At 39.9% G+C, this 17,323-nt stretch overlaps 1 protein-coding gene across 5 annotated transcripts in view; it reads left to right on the top strand.

Annotated features, from left to right (window-relative positions):
- The first annotated feature begins 9,250 nt into the window (after positions 1 to 9,250).
- dgki (diacylglycerol kinase, iota) overlaps positions 9,251 to 17,323 on the top strand; it is a 106,030-nt gene continuing 97,957 nt past the window's right edge. For all 5 annotated transcript variants that reach the window (XM_036148835.1, XM_036148838.1, XM_036148837.1 and 2 more), the window contains exon 1: positions 9,251 to 9,680. In XM_036148835.1, coding sequence (XP_036004728.1) covers positions 9,439 to 9,680 — 242 coding nt within the window. In that variant the 5' untranslated portion in view covers positions 9,251 to 9,438. The remainder of the gene's footprint in view (positions 9,681 to 17,323) is intronic.

Raw genomic sequence — 17,323 nt, 5'->3', positions numbered from 1 at the left:
TGATTATTAGAAAACCCAATTTTGTATTCACTAAGGTTAATTTGATATTAAGGTTTATTTGCTTATCGGAAACATTAATGTGATAAAACGGCGAACATGTCGATGTGCCCTTGAGCAACACACCTAACTCCAACATGCCTCCTGATTTCCGTGTTATTGCGAGTCTAGCCGGGTGAAAGTGGCTCTGGTTTAAATCAGCTTTAAGTGGTTATAAGCTTCTGGAGTCCCAGGGCTTTACGAACTTAATGTTTTTATTTATAACATTTCTCCAAAATCAGCAACCGTGGCCTCTTTCAAGCAGCTCAGTCTGACTCAGACCCTGAAAATGTGTTTAAAATTGCTAAAAAAAACAAAAACATTTGCAATGAGCTATGAAATCATTTATTTTGAAGGAGCTGATTTAGCAGCCATGGGAAGAGTTTGGGCAAACTAAACGAAGAAAAAAAAATTCTGCATCCCTTTTGTTTAAATGTCAGGATCTGATGTTGAGAGGTTGCACCATTTTAATTTTTATCATGACTCTATATTTCTTTAGACTATACACGTTGAAATTGTTCATTTAAAACTACTTCAGTTCATTTCCTGCCATCTCCAAAGCATTTTTTCTCACTGCTTTGAATTACATCAGGCCCAAACTCTATCAGGCAGGACAGAGGTTCTTGGTTTATGGACTGGCACATAGTTCAGCTTTTATTTTGCCCATCATGAAGAGGAAGTCTCTCAAAATAGGTCAACAGCACCGCTTCATAATGAGACGTGTGAATTGCTACGACAGTCCCAGGATAATACCAAGTCCCAAAGCTTTCCAAACAATTCCCTCACATAGTAACGCAGCGAACAATGAATTCTAGCAGCAGAGCTTTGTTCGAATGCATACCGCTGCTAAAAATAACCACGCACAAAACATGCAAGCATTATAGTTATAGTTACAGTAGAAGCAAGTTGTTAATTATTGAGCCCATCTGCATGCAGCTGTCTCATCAAATCTGAAGAGCATCAACCTTGAAGGTAAAAATTTCCCCACTCTTGTTTAATGCGATGGTGGACTTCACCAATGCCAAATTGTAAATATTGCATGCACACGGACATTATCAAGGCCAATTTCACCCTCCAGAGCAGTAAAAAGTCTTCCCAGGAAAGACTTCTGTTGATCTTAAACTCAGTTGTTTGCATGACAGCGCAGCATAAAGGAATAAAATGCCTTCCAGAGAAACTATTGCTGATATCAGTCAGGAGACAGTTTAAAAACTATTTAAATTAAAAATTAAGGTAAAAAAATTAAGGACAAGAAGGTAATGTTGTGACATGAAGAAAAGTCAAATTGTTTCAATGGAGTTTTTCTTTAAGCACCTTTTCTAACTGCAGAAAATGGTGGTGGTAGTGTCATAGTTGTTACTGTATGCAGCCAAATTTGCTTCCCACGACTATTTAAATGATTAAGTGTATTGATATAAATGATATGTAGAGAAAGAAAAATGCATAATTGTATTATTCCTTCTGTAAAAAATATTGGTGTCAGTGTCATGGTTTTAAATGGATCCGGGGCAAACTGGCTTCATGTTATTATGTAATTATATTTATTTAATTTTATTTATTTTCAGTTTCTTTGAGCAAAAATACAAATAAGATTTACATTGAAATGTTAAGACTTTTTAGTGGTGCTCAAAAGGAGAAGGTAGAAGTTCTGAGAACTTATAAGAACCTACCCCCAATTACAATATTCATGTCATGTAACATATGCAGTCTTTTGATAAAAGGCATTACAAATCAAAGCACAGTTACATTAATACGGTGTCTTATTTTAAAGCAATTGTACAGAAGAAGATATCAAGCAGTACTTATTGAAAATGTTACAAATTATCACATTTAAATGTTTGGGTTACATGCATATTTTTTTAAAGATGACATATTTATACCTGCTTTTAAATTGTCTTAGCTTGGTACTCCTTTTTATTTCTAAATCTAACCCATTGCACAACACAACTCCTGCTTGGCTGAGCCCCAGACTTTTAAGTGTGGTGTGAACGCCACATCTTCTCAACACAAATTATTGGATGGATGGTTTATGTATATTTACATGTACTATGTTTAGAAGTAAAGGTCTTGCATAGTCTATTAGTTTTTGTTTTAAAGGAGCATTGCGCACATTTTGAAGTTAAATAGGATTTATTTTGTTTCCCATACATGCCCTTACAATTGCCCAACATGTGAAATAAGTTTAATGTCTATCTACTGATGCTGCCTCTGGTTGGATTAATCACTTCATGAGAGAATGATTTGAGTCGCATGTTCTCGTTTATCTGGACACTTTGTTGAGTCTCCGTCGTAATTGATGCATTGGGAACACAGGCTAAATTCAATATTTATAGCTTTTCTTTTACCTCAGAAGAGTCTAAACAAAAGACCTGTGCAGTCGCAGCTGCTTTTCCTCTTCTCCCATGCACGTGCACAACACTGGTGTAATTTCAACTTGTTGCCAGAGGGGGCAGACGTCTGCAAAAACTTGCACTATGCTCCTTTAATTTTTCCAAATTGTGCATCCCACTCACCTGAGCAATGCACTGTTTGTACCACTTCCATCAGGTAAACGATTCAGAAACATTTAAACAAAACTAATAGACTTAAAAACAACTTTTTCCCCATAGCTCTGAGGGCTATTGCCCCCTGCTGAGTATCAATAAACCATCATGGACTTTTAACATGTATAAAAACATACAACTGGTTCCACGTGTTCTTGACCCGATGAGAATTATTTACAGTGTCTCTCACACGCTACTGTCTATTTCAACATCCATGCACGCTGTACAGTTCTGTAACTTTAAGATATAAATTAATTACACAGTATTTTACCGTGAGCATTAGTGTGTCGAACAACAGATTGTTTGTTGATGCATTCATGCAACCGCACAGTAATCTACACCGTTTGTAAAGGGACTGCAATCTGACTTTTGTACACAAAAATGAGTGTTATTAGATGCTAAAAGCTGTTTGCATGCTTTAAGCTGCTTGGCAAGTGTTGTTGGTCATTGCAATCAACTTGTTTATGGGGGGGGGGGGGAAAGATGGTTTAGAAAGATTATATCTTGTGTCTGTGGGCAATGTGTAATCTCTGTGCATTCTGAGGCGATGTCTGTGTCATCAAAAAAATGTTACTATGGTAACACATAATGACTATAAATATTCTCGATTCTTAATTATATTTTTACATCTGTGGACCATTGTGATGGTAGTGTCATGGTTTTATAAGCATCCAGACATTCTGTATCACATTCTGTAACAAAATGAAGTATAGGTATATCAGGTTTCTCAGTTTTATGTCCCCTAAAATAAAAGGGCTTTAGAAATGTGTGAAGATGGCTGTTTTTGCTAAAAATATTCAAATTAAAAAATACTTTATTGATCCCAAAGGGACGCTTTTTCTTTTTCTTTTAGCAAAGCCTTTATGGTAATATACACTTAAGATTGAATAGTAAAGCTATACCACACAGCATTCAGGTGAAGCTGAGTCGGATTAAACAGATCTAGGAGAAATATTATGGAATGCTATAAAATGCTATAAAACCTACCAGGGTTATCCTATCTGTGAACCTTCTGGACAGATTTTGTTAATGGTGTCTCAACTTTTTACCCTGTTGATGTTATCAAAACAGGAATTAAAAACACTTGAGCGTCCACAATTTTTTTTTAAAAAGTTTGGAGAGGTGAGATTTTCAAACTTGACAACACTGTACTCAGTGTAAGGCATGGTGGTGGCAGCATTATGCTATGGGTTTTTGTCATTTTGCAGGGGTCCCGGTGTATCAGATAAAGTGCATTGATTAATTATGGGGCCTTTTGTTCTCTTCCCGGTAACTGAGTCTGATTATTATATAAATTCCTCATAGTGGGATCAGCTTCCTGACAGTTTTTTTTACATGTAACCTCGTTTATTTCTTTGTGCTCAGTCACATTTGAAATACAGTTTCAAAAATAGATACATTTTCATGAGGAAAAGCTTTGGATCAATGCTCTGCAGTATGGACATCAGGGGAGTTCAGGGGTTAAACTCAGCCACAAAGCTGCTCAGGCTAAACACAGAACCGGCAGCTGATGGACAGACGAATCTTTGGCCTGAATGTCAGGACTGAATTTAGCACAGACATAATGGACTCCAAACAAACCTCTCAAAACAGACTCTCACTCCTTTGTTTGATTTCTGAGTCTGGCCGCAGAAGTGCTAGAACTTAAACTGTATACATCAGAGCTAATTTGTTCTGGGAATTGCCTGGAAATTAGACGACAGGAAACGTTGGGAAAAAAGAGGCTGGTTTTCATCTGAAAATCAAACTCTTTGTTTGAAATAGGTCCATGTCCCAGAAAGCTTGCTGTTGTCAGCAAATATGAAACCACACGGCTTTAAAGATTCACTATGACAACCCGGGCTTTGGTATCAAACAAACATGCATTCATAGTTGTTGTTGTGACATGAATAAAAGACAAGTTTTAGAAAAACTGAGCCAAAAAGCAGAAGCAGTGTCTCAGAAACAATGTATACTTATCTTGCAGATCAGCTGATCATCACCAGCTCTATGAAAGGAAGGTAAATGGCTTGTACTTGTATAGCGCTAGTCGGTCATTCACCCATTCACACACACATTCACACCCTGGAGGTGGTGAGCTGTGTTAGTAGCCACAGCTGCCCTGGGGCAGACTGACAGAGGCGAGGCTGCGCCCAAAAACAAGGGTTTTAAAAGTATCCTACTCTGAACCACAGAGCTGTGAGACATAATGCCAAGTTGGAATAACATCAGTAACGACCTTGGAGAAGCAACTGGGTTACGGGGCCGTTTATAAGCAATTTGAAGTGTGTGAGAGGATATTCCCTCCATGCAATGCAATGGATAAACCATGCAATAAACCACAAGACGTCTGAAATAATGGCTTCAAGGTGTATAGATCCCTTGTAGAGATGTTCATCCATTATGATCAGCCAATCCTCACACACGATTGTGGCGGTTTAATGATTTGGGCTCTGTTCTTGCAGTTATTGAATTAACTCCTCAGTGTATCAAGGTGTTCTAGGGTCAAACGTGTGCTGCCACCTGAAGCCTGGCCCAGACTTGATGGTTAACTTCAAAAGTAAAAAAGATTATTGACCAGCATGAAAACACTTGAGGCAGTTGTTAATCTTCCAAGGAGCAAAACCACAACAGACCCAGACCCTGAAATATTGAGAGTAATTGGAGGGAAAAAAATGACCCAATCAGATATTCTACTGAGCTAAGTCAACATGTTAAATTAATCATAAGAGGGCAACTTGGAAAAGGCTAAGCATGATGATTTGTTTGGAAAGGTTTCAGGAGAAAAAAAACAAATTGCAGCACAGCTTAGATCTCCAAAGTTACGTAAAATGAAATAAAGTACAATGCTTCTACAATAAAAACTAAAAAGTAAAAGTAAAGTATCACGCACAACACCACGTTTGAAGAAAACCAAAAATAATATCTCGATATTTTTAGGCCGATATACGATATTCATCTTGATATGTTTTTCTATTCAGAAAGTCATTATAAAAAGGTGTCTCTGAATCAAAGTTTTATCCCAAATGTCTCACAGGGACATTTTTAAACAAACAGCTGTAAATAAATTTAAAAAAACTGCAGAAAGATACCTGACTGGAATACCTAAAAGTAGAACTATAAGGCAACATAGACCATCTCGATATAAACTATGTAGTCTCATCTCATATTTTAAAACTCTCGACATATTGCCCAGCCCTACTGTCAGGTACGGTGGTGGAGGGGTAATAATTGGGGGCTTGTTTTGTAGCTTTGTGTTTTTGATTCATTGAGTTAACCAAATAATATAATTTTATTTTAGAGTTAGGTTAATTATACGTAAAACAGCAACAAATCTCAACAGAACCCAAAAAGGAAAATTCAATTTTATTTATAAAATGACACAAGACATGTCATCTCAAGGCACTTTACAAAGTCAAATTTAATAAAATCTTGATTACAGTTTGGACAAATTGGTCAAAAAGTTTCCTCTCTAAGGAAACCCAGCAGGTTGCATCAAGTCTCTCCAAGCAGCATTCACTCCTCCTGAAAGAGCATAGAGCCACAGTGGACAGTCTGCATTTTCGATGGCTTTGCAGCAATCCCTCAAATTGAGCATGCATGAAGTGACAGTGGAGAGGAAAACTCCCCTTTAACAGGAAGGAAAACCTCCAGCAGAACCAGGCTCAGTATGAACGCTCATCTGCCTCAACCGACTGGGGGTTAGAGAAGACAGAGCAGAGACACAACAAGTACAGAAGCACACATTTATCCAGTAATCTGTTCTACATTATATGGTAATAGCAGATTGAGCTGTTTCCCCTGGATGATGTCACAGCTAACAGACCAGATTCACATACTATGAAGAAAAAAATGACAGAGATCAAAGAGTTAAAAGTAGAAATAACAACAAACAATGCAAATTGGAGAACAGTAGGAGAACTCAGCAGAGTGAGAAAAATAGACCCTGATGTCCTCCATGTTGCCTAAGCCTATAGCAGCATAACTACAGATGGAAGCTCACGGTAACATAAGCCACATAAGTAACATAAGAAGATTTGTCAAAAAGGAAAGTTTTAAGCCTAGTCTTAAAAATAGACACGGTGTCTGCCTCACAGACCAAGAACTGAGAGTTGGTTCCACAAGAGAGGAGTCTGATAACTGAATGATCTGCCTCCCAGTCTACTTTTAGAGACTCTAGGAATCAATAGTTGCAGTGGCCCAGTCAAAGTCTGGATGCCAGCTAAAATGCTGCTTGGAATTGATTAAGTGGTTCAAGTTACTCCTCATCAATGTGATTCTATAAGCAGTGATTGTGTTCTCTTTTCAACTATTAAATGCACAAATGGAAAAAATAATTGTCTTGTAGGTGTTTCAGATCCATGTCTACGGGAACGAGAAAAATCTCTTTAGGTCAGTGGTGATTTACTGACCCTCGTACTTGACGGTAGCGAAGCTTAAAGAACCACAGCCTGACAGATGTGGCTGATGGCTGCAACATGTTGGGGGACTTGTATGGTGGAGGAGGAGAGATGTTAACATGATGGCAGAGATAATGACATGCAGACTCAACAGATTTCTCTCTGTGAGTCTTCTCAGAGGCAGATACTGACAGCAGGCATGTGGTGGTGGGAGTACTCTCACTCTCTGCCCTACTTTCTGACTCATGAAGCAGCACAAAACCAGGAGAGAGAATACCCTGAAACACGGAGATGGATGGATGGATGGATGGATGGATGGATGGATGGATGGATGGATGGATGGCGGAGATGAGTGTAAGGCTGGATGGACGCTGGATTTAGTAATAATAACTAAACATGGGTTTGAGGCGCTGTTTGAAATGTCATGCAACAAAGAATAAAGTAGTTGACTTCCGGTTCTTTTCCATTTCAAATTAAAAGTTTGAAAATTTCAAACCAATGCATGTAACACAACACAACACATTTCTAGGCATATTTCATTACTTGAAATAAATATAAAAATAAACAAATAGAGATCTGGAGGTCCTGTCCAAGAATAAAGATATGTAAAAATATGTAAATATTTTGTAATATATATATATATATATATATATATTCTTCTGGTACCGGTTATGGACAAAATATTTTGACACAGGATGCAAAGATTTGACAGAAAATTATTATAACATCAGCCAAAGCACCAAGGATATATTCAATGAAGAAAGTGTGGACAACTGTTGATTAAGGCGAATTTACACTATAACAAAAACATATAAAAAACAGGGTTAGTTATAAACTTTTATACTGTATAAAATACTATACTACAATTTAAATCAGTGGCGTCAGTTTTTGAATACTCACTGTGATTAAACAATTAGTTTAAAAAATAAAGGAAACTAACCACTGAGATTTAGAAAAAAATCATCTGTTACATCAGCTCTGGGAAAATCCATCCATCCATTTTCCAAACCGCTTCTCCCTCATGGGGTCGCGGGGGTCGCTGGTGCCTATCTCCAGCGTTCACTGGGCGAGAGGCGGGGTACACCCTGGACAGGTTGCCAGTCTGTCACAGGGCAACACAGAGAGACAAACAACCATTCACACACACACTTACACCTAAGGACAATTTGGAGAAGCCAATTAACCTAACAGTCATGTTTTTGGACTGTGGGAGGAAGCCGGAGTACCCGGAGAGAACCCACGCATGCACAGGGAGAACATGCAAACTCCATGCAGAAAGACCCAGGGGTGTACTCGAACCCAGGACCTTCTTGCTGCAAGGCAACAGCGCTACCCACTGCGCCACTGTGCAGCCTCCTCTGGGAAAATAGTTAAGAAATATAGAACAAAATTAAGAAAGAAGTAGTGATATATAGAATAGATAAAACAAATCAACAAACAACAGCAAATCAATATGTATATACAGAAACGTGCACTCATATACACACACACAGACTTGTATGTCTGTGTATGTGTATGAGGTGACCATGCTATATATATATATATATATATATATATGTGTGTGTGTGTGTGTGTGTGTGTGTGTGTGTGTGTGTGTGTGTATATAAACTGCTCTCTCACCCACCTCATATCATACCCCTGAGGAGGAAGGGTGGGTGGTTCTCCATTTCTCAAGCTCGGGACCTCTACCAAAGGTCTTGGAGCTGGAAGCTTCTTCTTAGGATCCTAGCTGTTCCTAAGATTGCTCTCTTCTGGCCTGAGATGTCTGATGTTTCTCCAGGTATCTGTTGGAGCCACATCTCCACAGTGGGGGCTACTGCCCCGAGTGGTCTGATGACCATGTACACACCTTCCAGGCTCTATGTAGTTCTTCCCTGAGGCCCTGGTATTTCTCCAGTTTCTTGTGGTCTTGTATATATATATATATATATATATATATATATATATATATATATATATATATATATATATATATATATATATATATATATATGTGTGTGTGTGTGTGTGTGTGTGAGTGTGTGTGCGTGTGTATGTGAGTGTGCATGTGTGTGAATATGACTATCTATATATGCTTATATCAGCAAAATCAACAAATAAAAGTAGTTGTGAATGTTTACAGTCGTACATAAATATTTCTGCATGCAATGACCGTTTTAGCCTACTTCATGTTGTGAAGGGGTTTTATTTTGAAAGTTAGTTTTCCTCCTTCCGGTCTGACGCTGGCAGCTTGACGTATGGCGCTCGCTGCTGCCAGTAGGACCAGGAGCTCGTGAGCGCTGCTCTCTCCGCCGTCCTGCTGCATATAAAGGCGGCCAACGGTCGGGAGACCTCCGCGTTAAGGCAGCTCCAAACCCGAACGCCAGGTCGCTAATTCCCCGCAGACATTTCGGTTCCCGCCTCCTTCACGCCGCCCCGCATCTGTGTCCCGTCACAGAGCGGGGAGAGGAGAGAGGGGGGTCCATCTAGGAGTGACCGGCATGGACCCCCAAACGAAGAGCCGCACTGGTCCGGCGGCGATGGCGGCGGCGGCGGCGGGGGGCAGCTTCGGCGGCCGCCCGGCCTCGCTGGGAGCCGACGGGGGTGACTCGGAGTCCGGAGCGGGATCAGAGGAGGCTGCCATGGGCTGCAGCGACACATTCAGCAGCCTGCCGGACATGGAGCAGGAGTCTCTGGAGGATAAATTACGCGGACTGGCGTTCAGAAAGCAGACCTCGTATCGGTGAGTGGAGGGCAGGGAGGATGCTGTGGCAGGATGTCGCTCCGGGGCAGGATATAGGGATTTACGGGTTAATGGGTGCATTTCACTGCATTTAAATATATGCCCCCCATATATACATATCTACACCACTATACAAAAAAACACAAGTGATGGTTATACATAACAAAAAGAAGCATTAAAAGAGTGAGTTGCACAGTTGAAGTTGGCAGAAACGGCAGATTCCTGGCGTGAGAAATGCCCCCACTTGTCCGGGCGAGCCACGCTAGGCTGCCGCTAGCTGTCACAACACCAATCCGTGCATCGCGCAAACATTTCAGCCCGGATCAAAACATTTCTGCGTGCACCCACGAGCCCGATGCGTGTGCGCGTCGGTTTACACGGCGGTGGTGTATAAGCCCTGTTTTTTTGTAGGCAGTGAAAAGAGGAGGAGGAGGGAGGGAGGGAGGGAGGAGGAAGAGGAGGGGTGGGCATGTATTGATTCGTGTGTTTGTGTTGTTTATGTTGTTTCTGTGAGTGCCAGCAGCAGCCTGACACCCCAGCGTGACTGACAGCTGCTGCTGATGGCACATGGGATGGTCATGGTTGCATGTAAGCTAAAAAAATAAAAATAAATAATAATCAAGGGGGAAAAAAACGAGAACTAAAGGTGTTTGTTTATTTTAAAGAGGGGTGGCATTTCTTTACAAATTAGCTTCCGCCAATCTGAGAAAACTCCACAATTTTGTGTTTTCATTTGTTATTGCAGAGGATGACAATAAGGTTTGTGATTAGTTCATCCCGCTTGCGTAACAACTCTAACGATGAGCCAGCGGCTCTAAGTCTGAGGCCGTGGTCCTCGACTAGAAGAAGGTGGAGTGACCATCTCGCTGTCTTGTTCTCCTATGGTCATGAGGTCTGGATCAGGGCACGTTCTGGGTACGTCTCACTGGGAGGAGACCCTGGAGTAGACCCAGAACTCGCTGGACGGACTATATATCCCATCTGGCCTGGGAACGCCATCCTCCAGTCCAGAATGAGATGGAGGATGTCAACAGGGGGAGGGATATCTGGGTTTCCCTCATGTACCTGTTTTCCCCGCAACCCAACCTGGGATAAGCGGTAGACGATGGATGCATCACAACTATTTTTGCTTGTAAATATATTATACATAAAGTTATATAATTGAATTACTAGGGATGCACCGATATGAAAATCTGGGCCGATATCAATATACGATATTAATATTACGTCCGATATTTAGCGATATGTGTGTATATATAAATATACACCGGCCAGGTCTCCCTTGCAAAAGAGATTTTTAATCTCAATGGGTATTACCTGGTTAAATGAAGGATAAATAAAAAAAATAAAAATACACACACGTACGTCTCTGGGATGATCAAGTTTTGTACAGAGTGAAAACGATGCTAACCGAATGTTTTGAATGTGGTTTATTGTCTAGACCTACACGCCGCTTTTTGTACGTCTTTTTTTCTCGACAACATGAAAAATGATCTACACGGCTGAGATTGCATCTCTGCTTTATATAAAAAACCCAGAATCCTGGCTGCGATGCGTTACTGCCACTAGTCGGGTTTCCATCGAAGGTATCGCATTAGGAAAACCATAAATGACATGGAAAAACCTTTGTCCAATTAGTTCTGATGTAGCGAACATCTACCTTCCATGACTGATCAGATGTTCCTGCTGCCGGCGGCATCCCGGATATTCCCATAATACTAGAAAACAGGGCCTGAAGCGACAATAGGTATGTGTGGACTGACAAAGAGACATAAAAAAATAAAAAATAAAAATCAGCACATTCATTAAAGACTCTCTCCATTCCTTATCTGTGGTCTGTGGTAGTTAGCAACCTCTACTTCCTGTTTATTACAGCCTATGTCAAAACATGACAACGGTACGCTAAGCGTTACCTGGTTAATTCGCTACAAACCAGTAGATGGAAACACGTCTGATGTGCAATTTCTATTTTGTGATATTTTAAACGTTCGCCCAAAATTCGCCTCCGTATAGGATGGAAACACATTGACTGTCACAACCCCCCCGAAGGACCAACACCCCAAACCCCCCTTAATATTGCCTCAGTTTCACTCATTGGACCGATACCGATATATAAAGAAATTACTAGCCGATCCCGATGTTAATACCGATATGTCGCACATCCCTATTTATTCAGGGTCCTCAACAGGATTTTATTTCAGCGTAGTGGTGGACAGCTGACGTATGGGTGTGTGTGTGTGTGTGTGTGTGTGTGGGGGGGGGGGTGTTGCTCCACTGGGTGCTTTACCGCAGTGGAGCATTGCGTAGCGTAGCTCGAATGGGGCCGCTTCTCAGGCTAATAACAGGCTAATAACAGTTAGCATTAGCCGCACTAATGCACCTTTAAGGGCTTTACTGACTTTTCTATGTTCCTCTCCATCCGTGTCGTTGGCTAGCACCACAATCACGACAACCCAGACTGTTTTCTGGGTGTGTCGTTCCACCATGGTCACATTTACCCTGACCTACTGAGCGCTACCTGTCCGTCTTCAAGCCACTTTCGGAGACCCAGCTCTTCAGAGGGCTCCCCCTGCCTACTTCCCTTCCCGCTCCACTGCGCCACCTCTTTCACCACTTCCCTCTATTTCTAAACCTTCCCCACTGACACAACCCGACCGGTGCCCTCTTCCTTCTTAAGTAACCTATTGTTAGCTTAGATATGAGCCGCATCACTATATCCTCATTTATAAGTCGCTTTGGATAAAGGAGTCCGCCGTAAATGTAGAACTCAATAAATGCATTAAAATCAGGAGCGCTCACCGTTTTCAGTCTGTCAACACTGCAACATGTACGTACTTTCATGCAGTTTTTTGAGGTTAGCTTAGTAAGATTTACTCTTGTCCACAAAACGGGGATAATCTTGTAATCTTGTATTCAGATGGATTCAGACGTACTCCCTCTTTCTTTGTACATACCTTTTAGCACGTTGTTTTTCTCTTTGATGTTTCTAAATCGTTAAGAAAAATAAACTGGAGTCTCCGATAAAAATGAAATCAGTGACGGGCGGTAAAGGCTTGATCTCTTCGTTTCCCCCTCCTTTCCTTAAGCACAGAAACCTGCAAGAAGTTCAAGTTGTTTTGCTCTGAACAAGAGTTAATTTTGTGAAAAAGGCGCCCGCAGATCGACTCGTTATGTCTGATTTCAATTCCACCTCTAATCAATTCGGTTCCTTTAGTCTCCGCTGGGTTGCATTAGTCACCTCTACTTGTTTCTGATTTGCTTCAGCAGCTTATTAGATCACGGGAACAGCCTAAATCTCATTAAAAAAATCTAAAAAAAACATGTAAAAAGCCTCTGAATCAAAATCTTGAACACAAAAACATAACGGCTCATTAATCTTTGATCTAATTAGATTCATTTATCTTATTATAAACATGTTCCCACTAAATTAATGCGCAAATTTGAGCAGGTTTTCTAAAAAAAATTATGATGCATCCTGTTCTTACATATTTAACAGATGATAATTGTTGTTGTGTGTGTTTTCCATGTTTCTGGGAGGATCTTTTTTGGTGGATTTACTGTAATTTAGACGCATTAGCCAGCAGGCAGTCACAGTTCTTCCGCTTTTTTTTTTTTTTTTTTGCTTTTCCGTCGTTAGTTTTTCTCCCTCTGGGTGTTTCCTCTGCTTTCCTTGAAATAGTTCCAATAAATAAATAAATGAATAAAATAACATGGTTCATTTTTCCTTGGTTGTTCAGTTTGTTTCTTTTGAGTGGGCAGATTGAAAGCCCCCCCCCCACCCCCGCTTCATCAAACCGATTTCTCATGCAAAATAAAATAAACGTTTAGCCAACAAACATCTTGGATAATTTAGCCTGTTTAAAAGTTTCTCTTCTGCAAAAAAATCGATTCCAGCTTCAACTTTCAATAACCTCTGTCAAGCTGCTCTCGGAGCTTGGAAGCTGTTAAGTCAAAGTATTCAGTTCATGTTCCTAAATTTACACAATAAAATAATAATAATAATAATAATAATAGTCCTAAAGAGACTTAAATTTAACTTACTTGAAAGTTATGCTCTCTTGTCGTTCCCATGTTGAAGTGTGGCTGAGAGAAATCAACCGCTCTATAGCTTCTTATTTTAACCGCAGGCAAACGGAAAGTCACGGATTAATTTGAAAAAAAAAGCATAAAACGCTGACACTGGAATAACTTTAGATACATTTATTTTGAAGAAATGGTTTCGGGCGATCTGAATAAATGGACCTGTAACATTGGTTTAGTGTTACATTCTAATTGATAACAAGGCTCTTAATGAGATTTTCAAAACCAAAACAACCAACAAGACACCAATTACTAAAACATGTTCACCTTTACTTCAGTTTTATATATCTGGGCAATATATCAAGAATTTAAAAATATCGAGATAAAAAAAACATATATCAGACTATATAGTGTGTATTTCGAGATGGTATATGTTGCGTTATATTTATACATTTATGTTCCAGTAGGTTATTTTTCAGCCGTTTCTCATATTTATTTGTTAAAAAAATGTGCATTTGGGATAAAGCTTTGATTCAGCCTAAAAATATTGAGATATTATTTTTGGTTGATATCGCCCAGGCCTATCTTTAATCTGTAGTGTTTAACATTATAGTGTCTGCTTTTAATGTTTAATGTCATCAAAGAACACGTATTACCTGAGTAAAAACAAAATGCAGTTATCGAATGGTTTCTTTCAGGAACAAACTTAGTGCATGCTGGTCACACTCTGGCAGCAATAACCACCATAAAACGTCTTCTAATATCTAGAAGTGAGTCTTTTTTTTTGTTTTGTTTAGTTTTTTACTTTTACTCTTCTTTAATTGTTTAATTTCAACCACATTAGGTGGTTTTTGAGCATGAAGAGCCGGTTAAAAGTCACGCCACAGCATCTCAATTGGATTTAGTCACGACTTTGACTTACTGAGCCTTATAGTTTTTTTTGTGACGCAGGTCTTTGTGCGTGTAGCCTGCTTCGTGTTGTCAGTCGGGTTCTAATTGAGTAACTTTTTGATTATGTAATAATTGATGGTGGGTGTGTTGGAGGAAATTGAACATAACAAATGTTGCTAATCAGATTTAATTCCTGATTTAACAATGCGGGGGGCAAATACCTTTTCACAGCAGCACATTCCTAACAGTAAGGTTAAAATGCACTGCAAAAAGGGAACTCAAAATAAGTAAAATGTTCTTGAAATTGTTGTATTTTTCCTTGATTTGAGCAGATAAATAAGACTATTTGCCAATGAAATAAGAGTTTTGCACTTAAAATAAGAACATTTCATCTCCATCATCTTATTTCAAGTGCAGGATATCTAATTATCTTATTTTAGGGGTAAAAATACTCATCTCATTGGCGAATAGTCTTACTTATCTGCTCAAATCAAGGAAAAATACAACAATTTCAAGAACATTTTACTTATTTTGAGTTCCCTTTTTGCAATGTGGGAACATTTTGGCCTTCATCCTTATTTCATTCAGTGGCGTACATCATTCAGCGTATTCCCTCGCTGGATTACTTTCTTTTGGAAAGAGGAACGTTTGGCTCCTGTTACTTCCAGCACCGTGTTTTCTGCTGAAAGAGGCACGTGGAAATAACTGCTCAGATGGTTACAGAGGCTACGACATTCTCCTGTTTAATAATGTTTCACACATTCATTTGACTGGACATCATTTTTTCTATTTTTAACCCTCAATATAATGAAAATGACACGTTAGACACGTAGGAATGTCTCACAAAACGATGACAAAGGGCTGGATCTGGACTTGCTTGGATGTTTAACGGTTTTATATTTAGCTTGAGGTAATCTGCGAATTCCCCCCCCCCCCCCCCCCCCCGACCGCCGCCCCCGCCATAGAAGGAGGAAGGTAGTTTACATAGCTTTGAAGTGACCAGTGCCAAGAAGTGAATTATACCAAATGTGGCTGTACGAAGCGAGAGAGAAAGTCGATCAAAGACGGGGTCTGGGTGAGCTTTTTTTCTGTGTTGCATTGTGTGCTCACAGCAGCGTGAGGCACGTGAAACCTATCTGCCAGGACTTCGTCACACTTTATCTGTGTGTGTGTGTGTGTGTGTGTCTGTCCTTCCTTTTATCTATTCTTAGACATCTCAACCATCTGGCTGCATGTTAACCCTCACACTGAGGAACACAGGAGCTTTCTGTGTTTTTCTCTCCGCGGTAGTCGGCAACGCAGTCCGGGGTCCTTTGTGGTCTGGGAAATTCAGGAATTTCATAAACGTACTTTCAGTGTTAGGATAACAATGGAAGAAAAAAAAAGGGTATGGAGAGATGTGGCCATTTCCAGGCTTTTTTGATAGAAATGTATTCATATTTACAATAAATACGGTGAAGACAGTAACATACTCAAAGGTTTTACATTGTGAGCAAAGTGGAACCAAAGTAAAATCCATTCGTCCTTACAGTCTGTGGTCCACCATGTAGCAAAATCATAAATTCAAAGTGAATTTATTCTACCTGAAAACGATGAGCTGGGAAGAACACGTAGAACTTTGTAAAACTGTTAAGTGTTTTATTTGGACATGAGAAATATGTCGACCGACGAGTCTGTAGGAAATTGCTCTAGTTAACTGGTCAATCAGCCTGGTAATCGAACTTCCTGGCTATCTGTGACCGCCGGTCATCTCTGATGTGCATTTAATCTCATAAAGAATGATAAACATCGAAAGTTCTCACAGCTCATGAAACGAGCCTCCTGTTCAGAATCAGAATCAGAAATACTTTAATAATCCCAGAGGGAAATTGCTGTTCTGTCCAGAGCTGCAAAACAACAAACACTGACCTGAAATGACAGCAACACACCTCTCTGTATTCTGCATTCCTATATTTCTGACAGCCTGTACGTACACAGTACTAGAATATCTTATAAGTGACGTCACAATTGACCGATGTCTTCATTTAAATGAGTGCATCAAATATTCAGGATAGCTAGGAGCTGCACTTTACATGGGATTAGTCATGGAAGATGCGTTTGGTGACATATTACTGGTATAGAGATTACCTCCGATGGTAAACTTGCATTGTTGCAGCAGCAAGCCCACCAAAAATAAAAGATGCAAAATTACATTTTAAACAATATTTTCAAATTATTGTTTGTATTTTTTTATATATATTTGTTGCAAATGTAGTTTATTTGAAAATGATGATCTCCCAGTATGTAATGCACCTTATCATTGCTTTGCGAACTGAGCACACGGATTAGAAACGGCAACAAAAGGCTCAGTCTTTACTACAGTTAGCATTAGCGTATGTTGTTCACTGATGCAGATTCAGGAGCTTTACTGACCTTTTTATATGTTGCTTTCAAACATCTGTGTCGTACTGTTAGCTTGGCACGTAGCGCCATTCGGTATTTTGTTTTTCTCGCCTGCCTGCGTAGGATAGTTCCTCCAAAAAATGACTTTTTGTCTGTCTTGTCTATAAAGATGGTCACATGTTTTTTTTTTCTGGGTTTTCTACACATGTTAGTGGACGTTATTATTTGCAGGAAGGAGACAGGTGTCTGTGCTCCGCTGCCAGAAGAAGTGCGACAATTTGACGTGAATGGGTCGTTGGGGGAAACCCTGCGGTAAGGGCGTCCAGATGTGAGCCAAAGAGCCGTAAATT

Source organism: Fundulus heteroclitus, chromosome 17 (genome assembly GCF_011125445.2).
Source record: "Fundulus heteroclitus isolate FHET01 chromosome 17, MU-UCD_Fhet_4.1, whole genome shotgun sequence".
NCBI lineage: Eukaryota > Metazoa > Chordata > Actinopteri > Cyprinodontiformes > Fundulidae > Fundulus > Fundulus heteroclitus.
The sequence above is the reverse complement of the archived record's forward strand: the minus strand, read 5'-3'. Positions and strand labels throughout refer to the sequence as shown.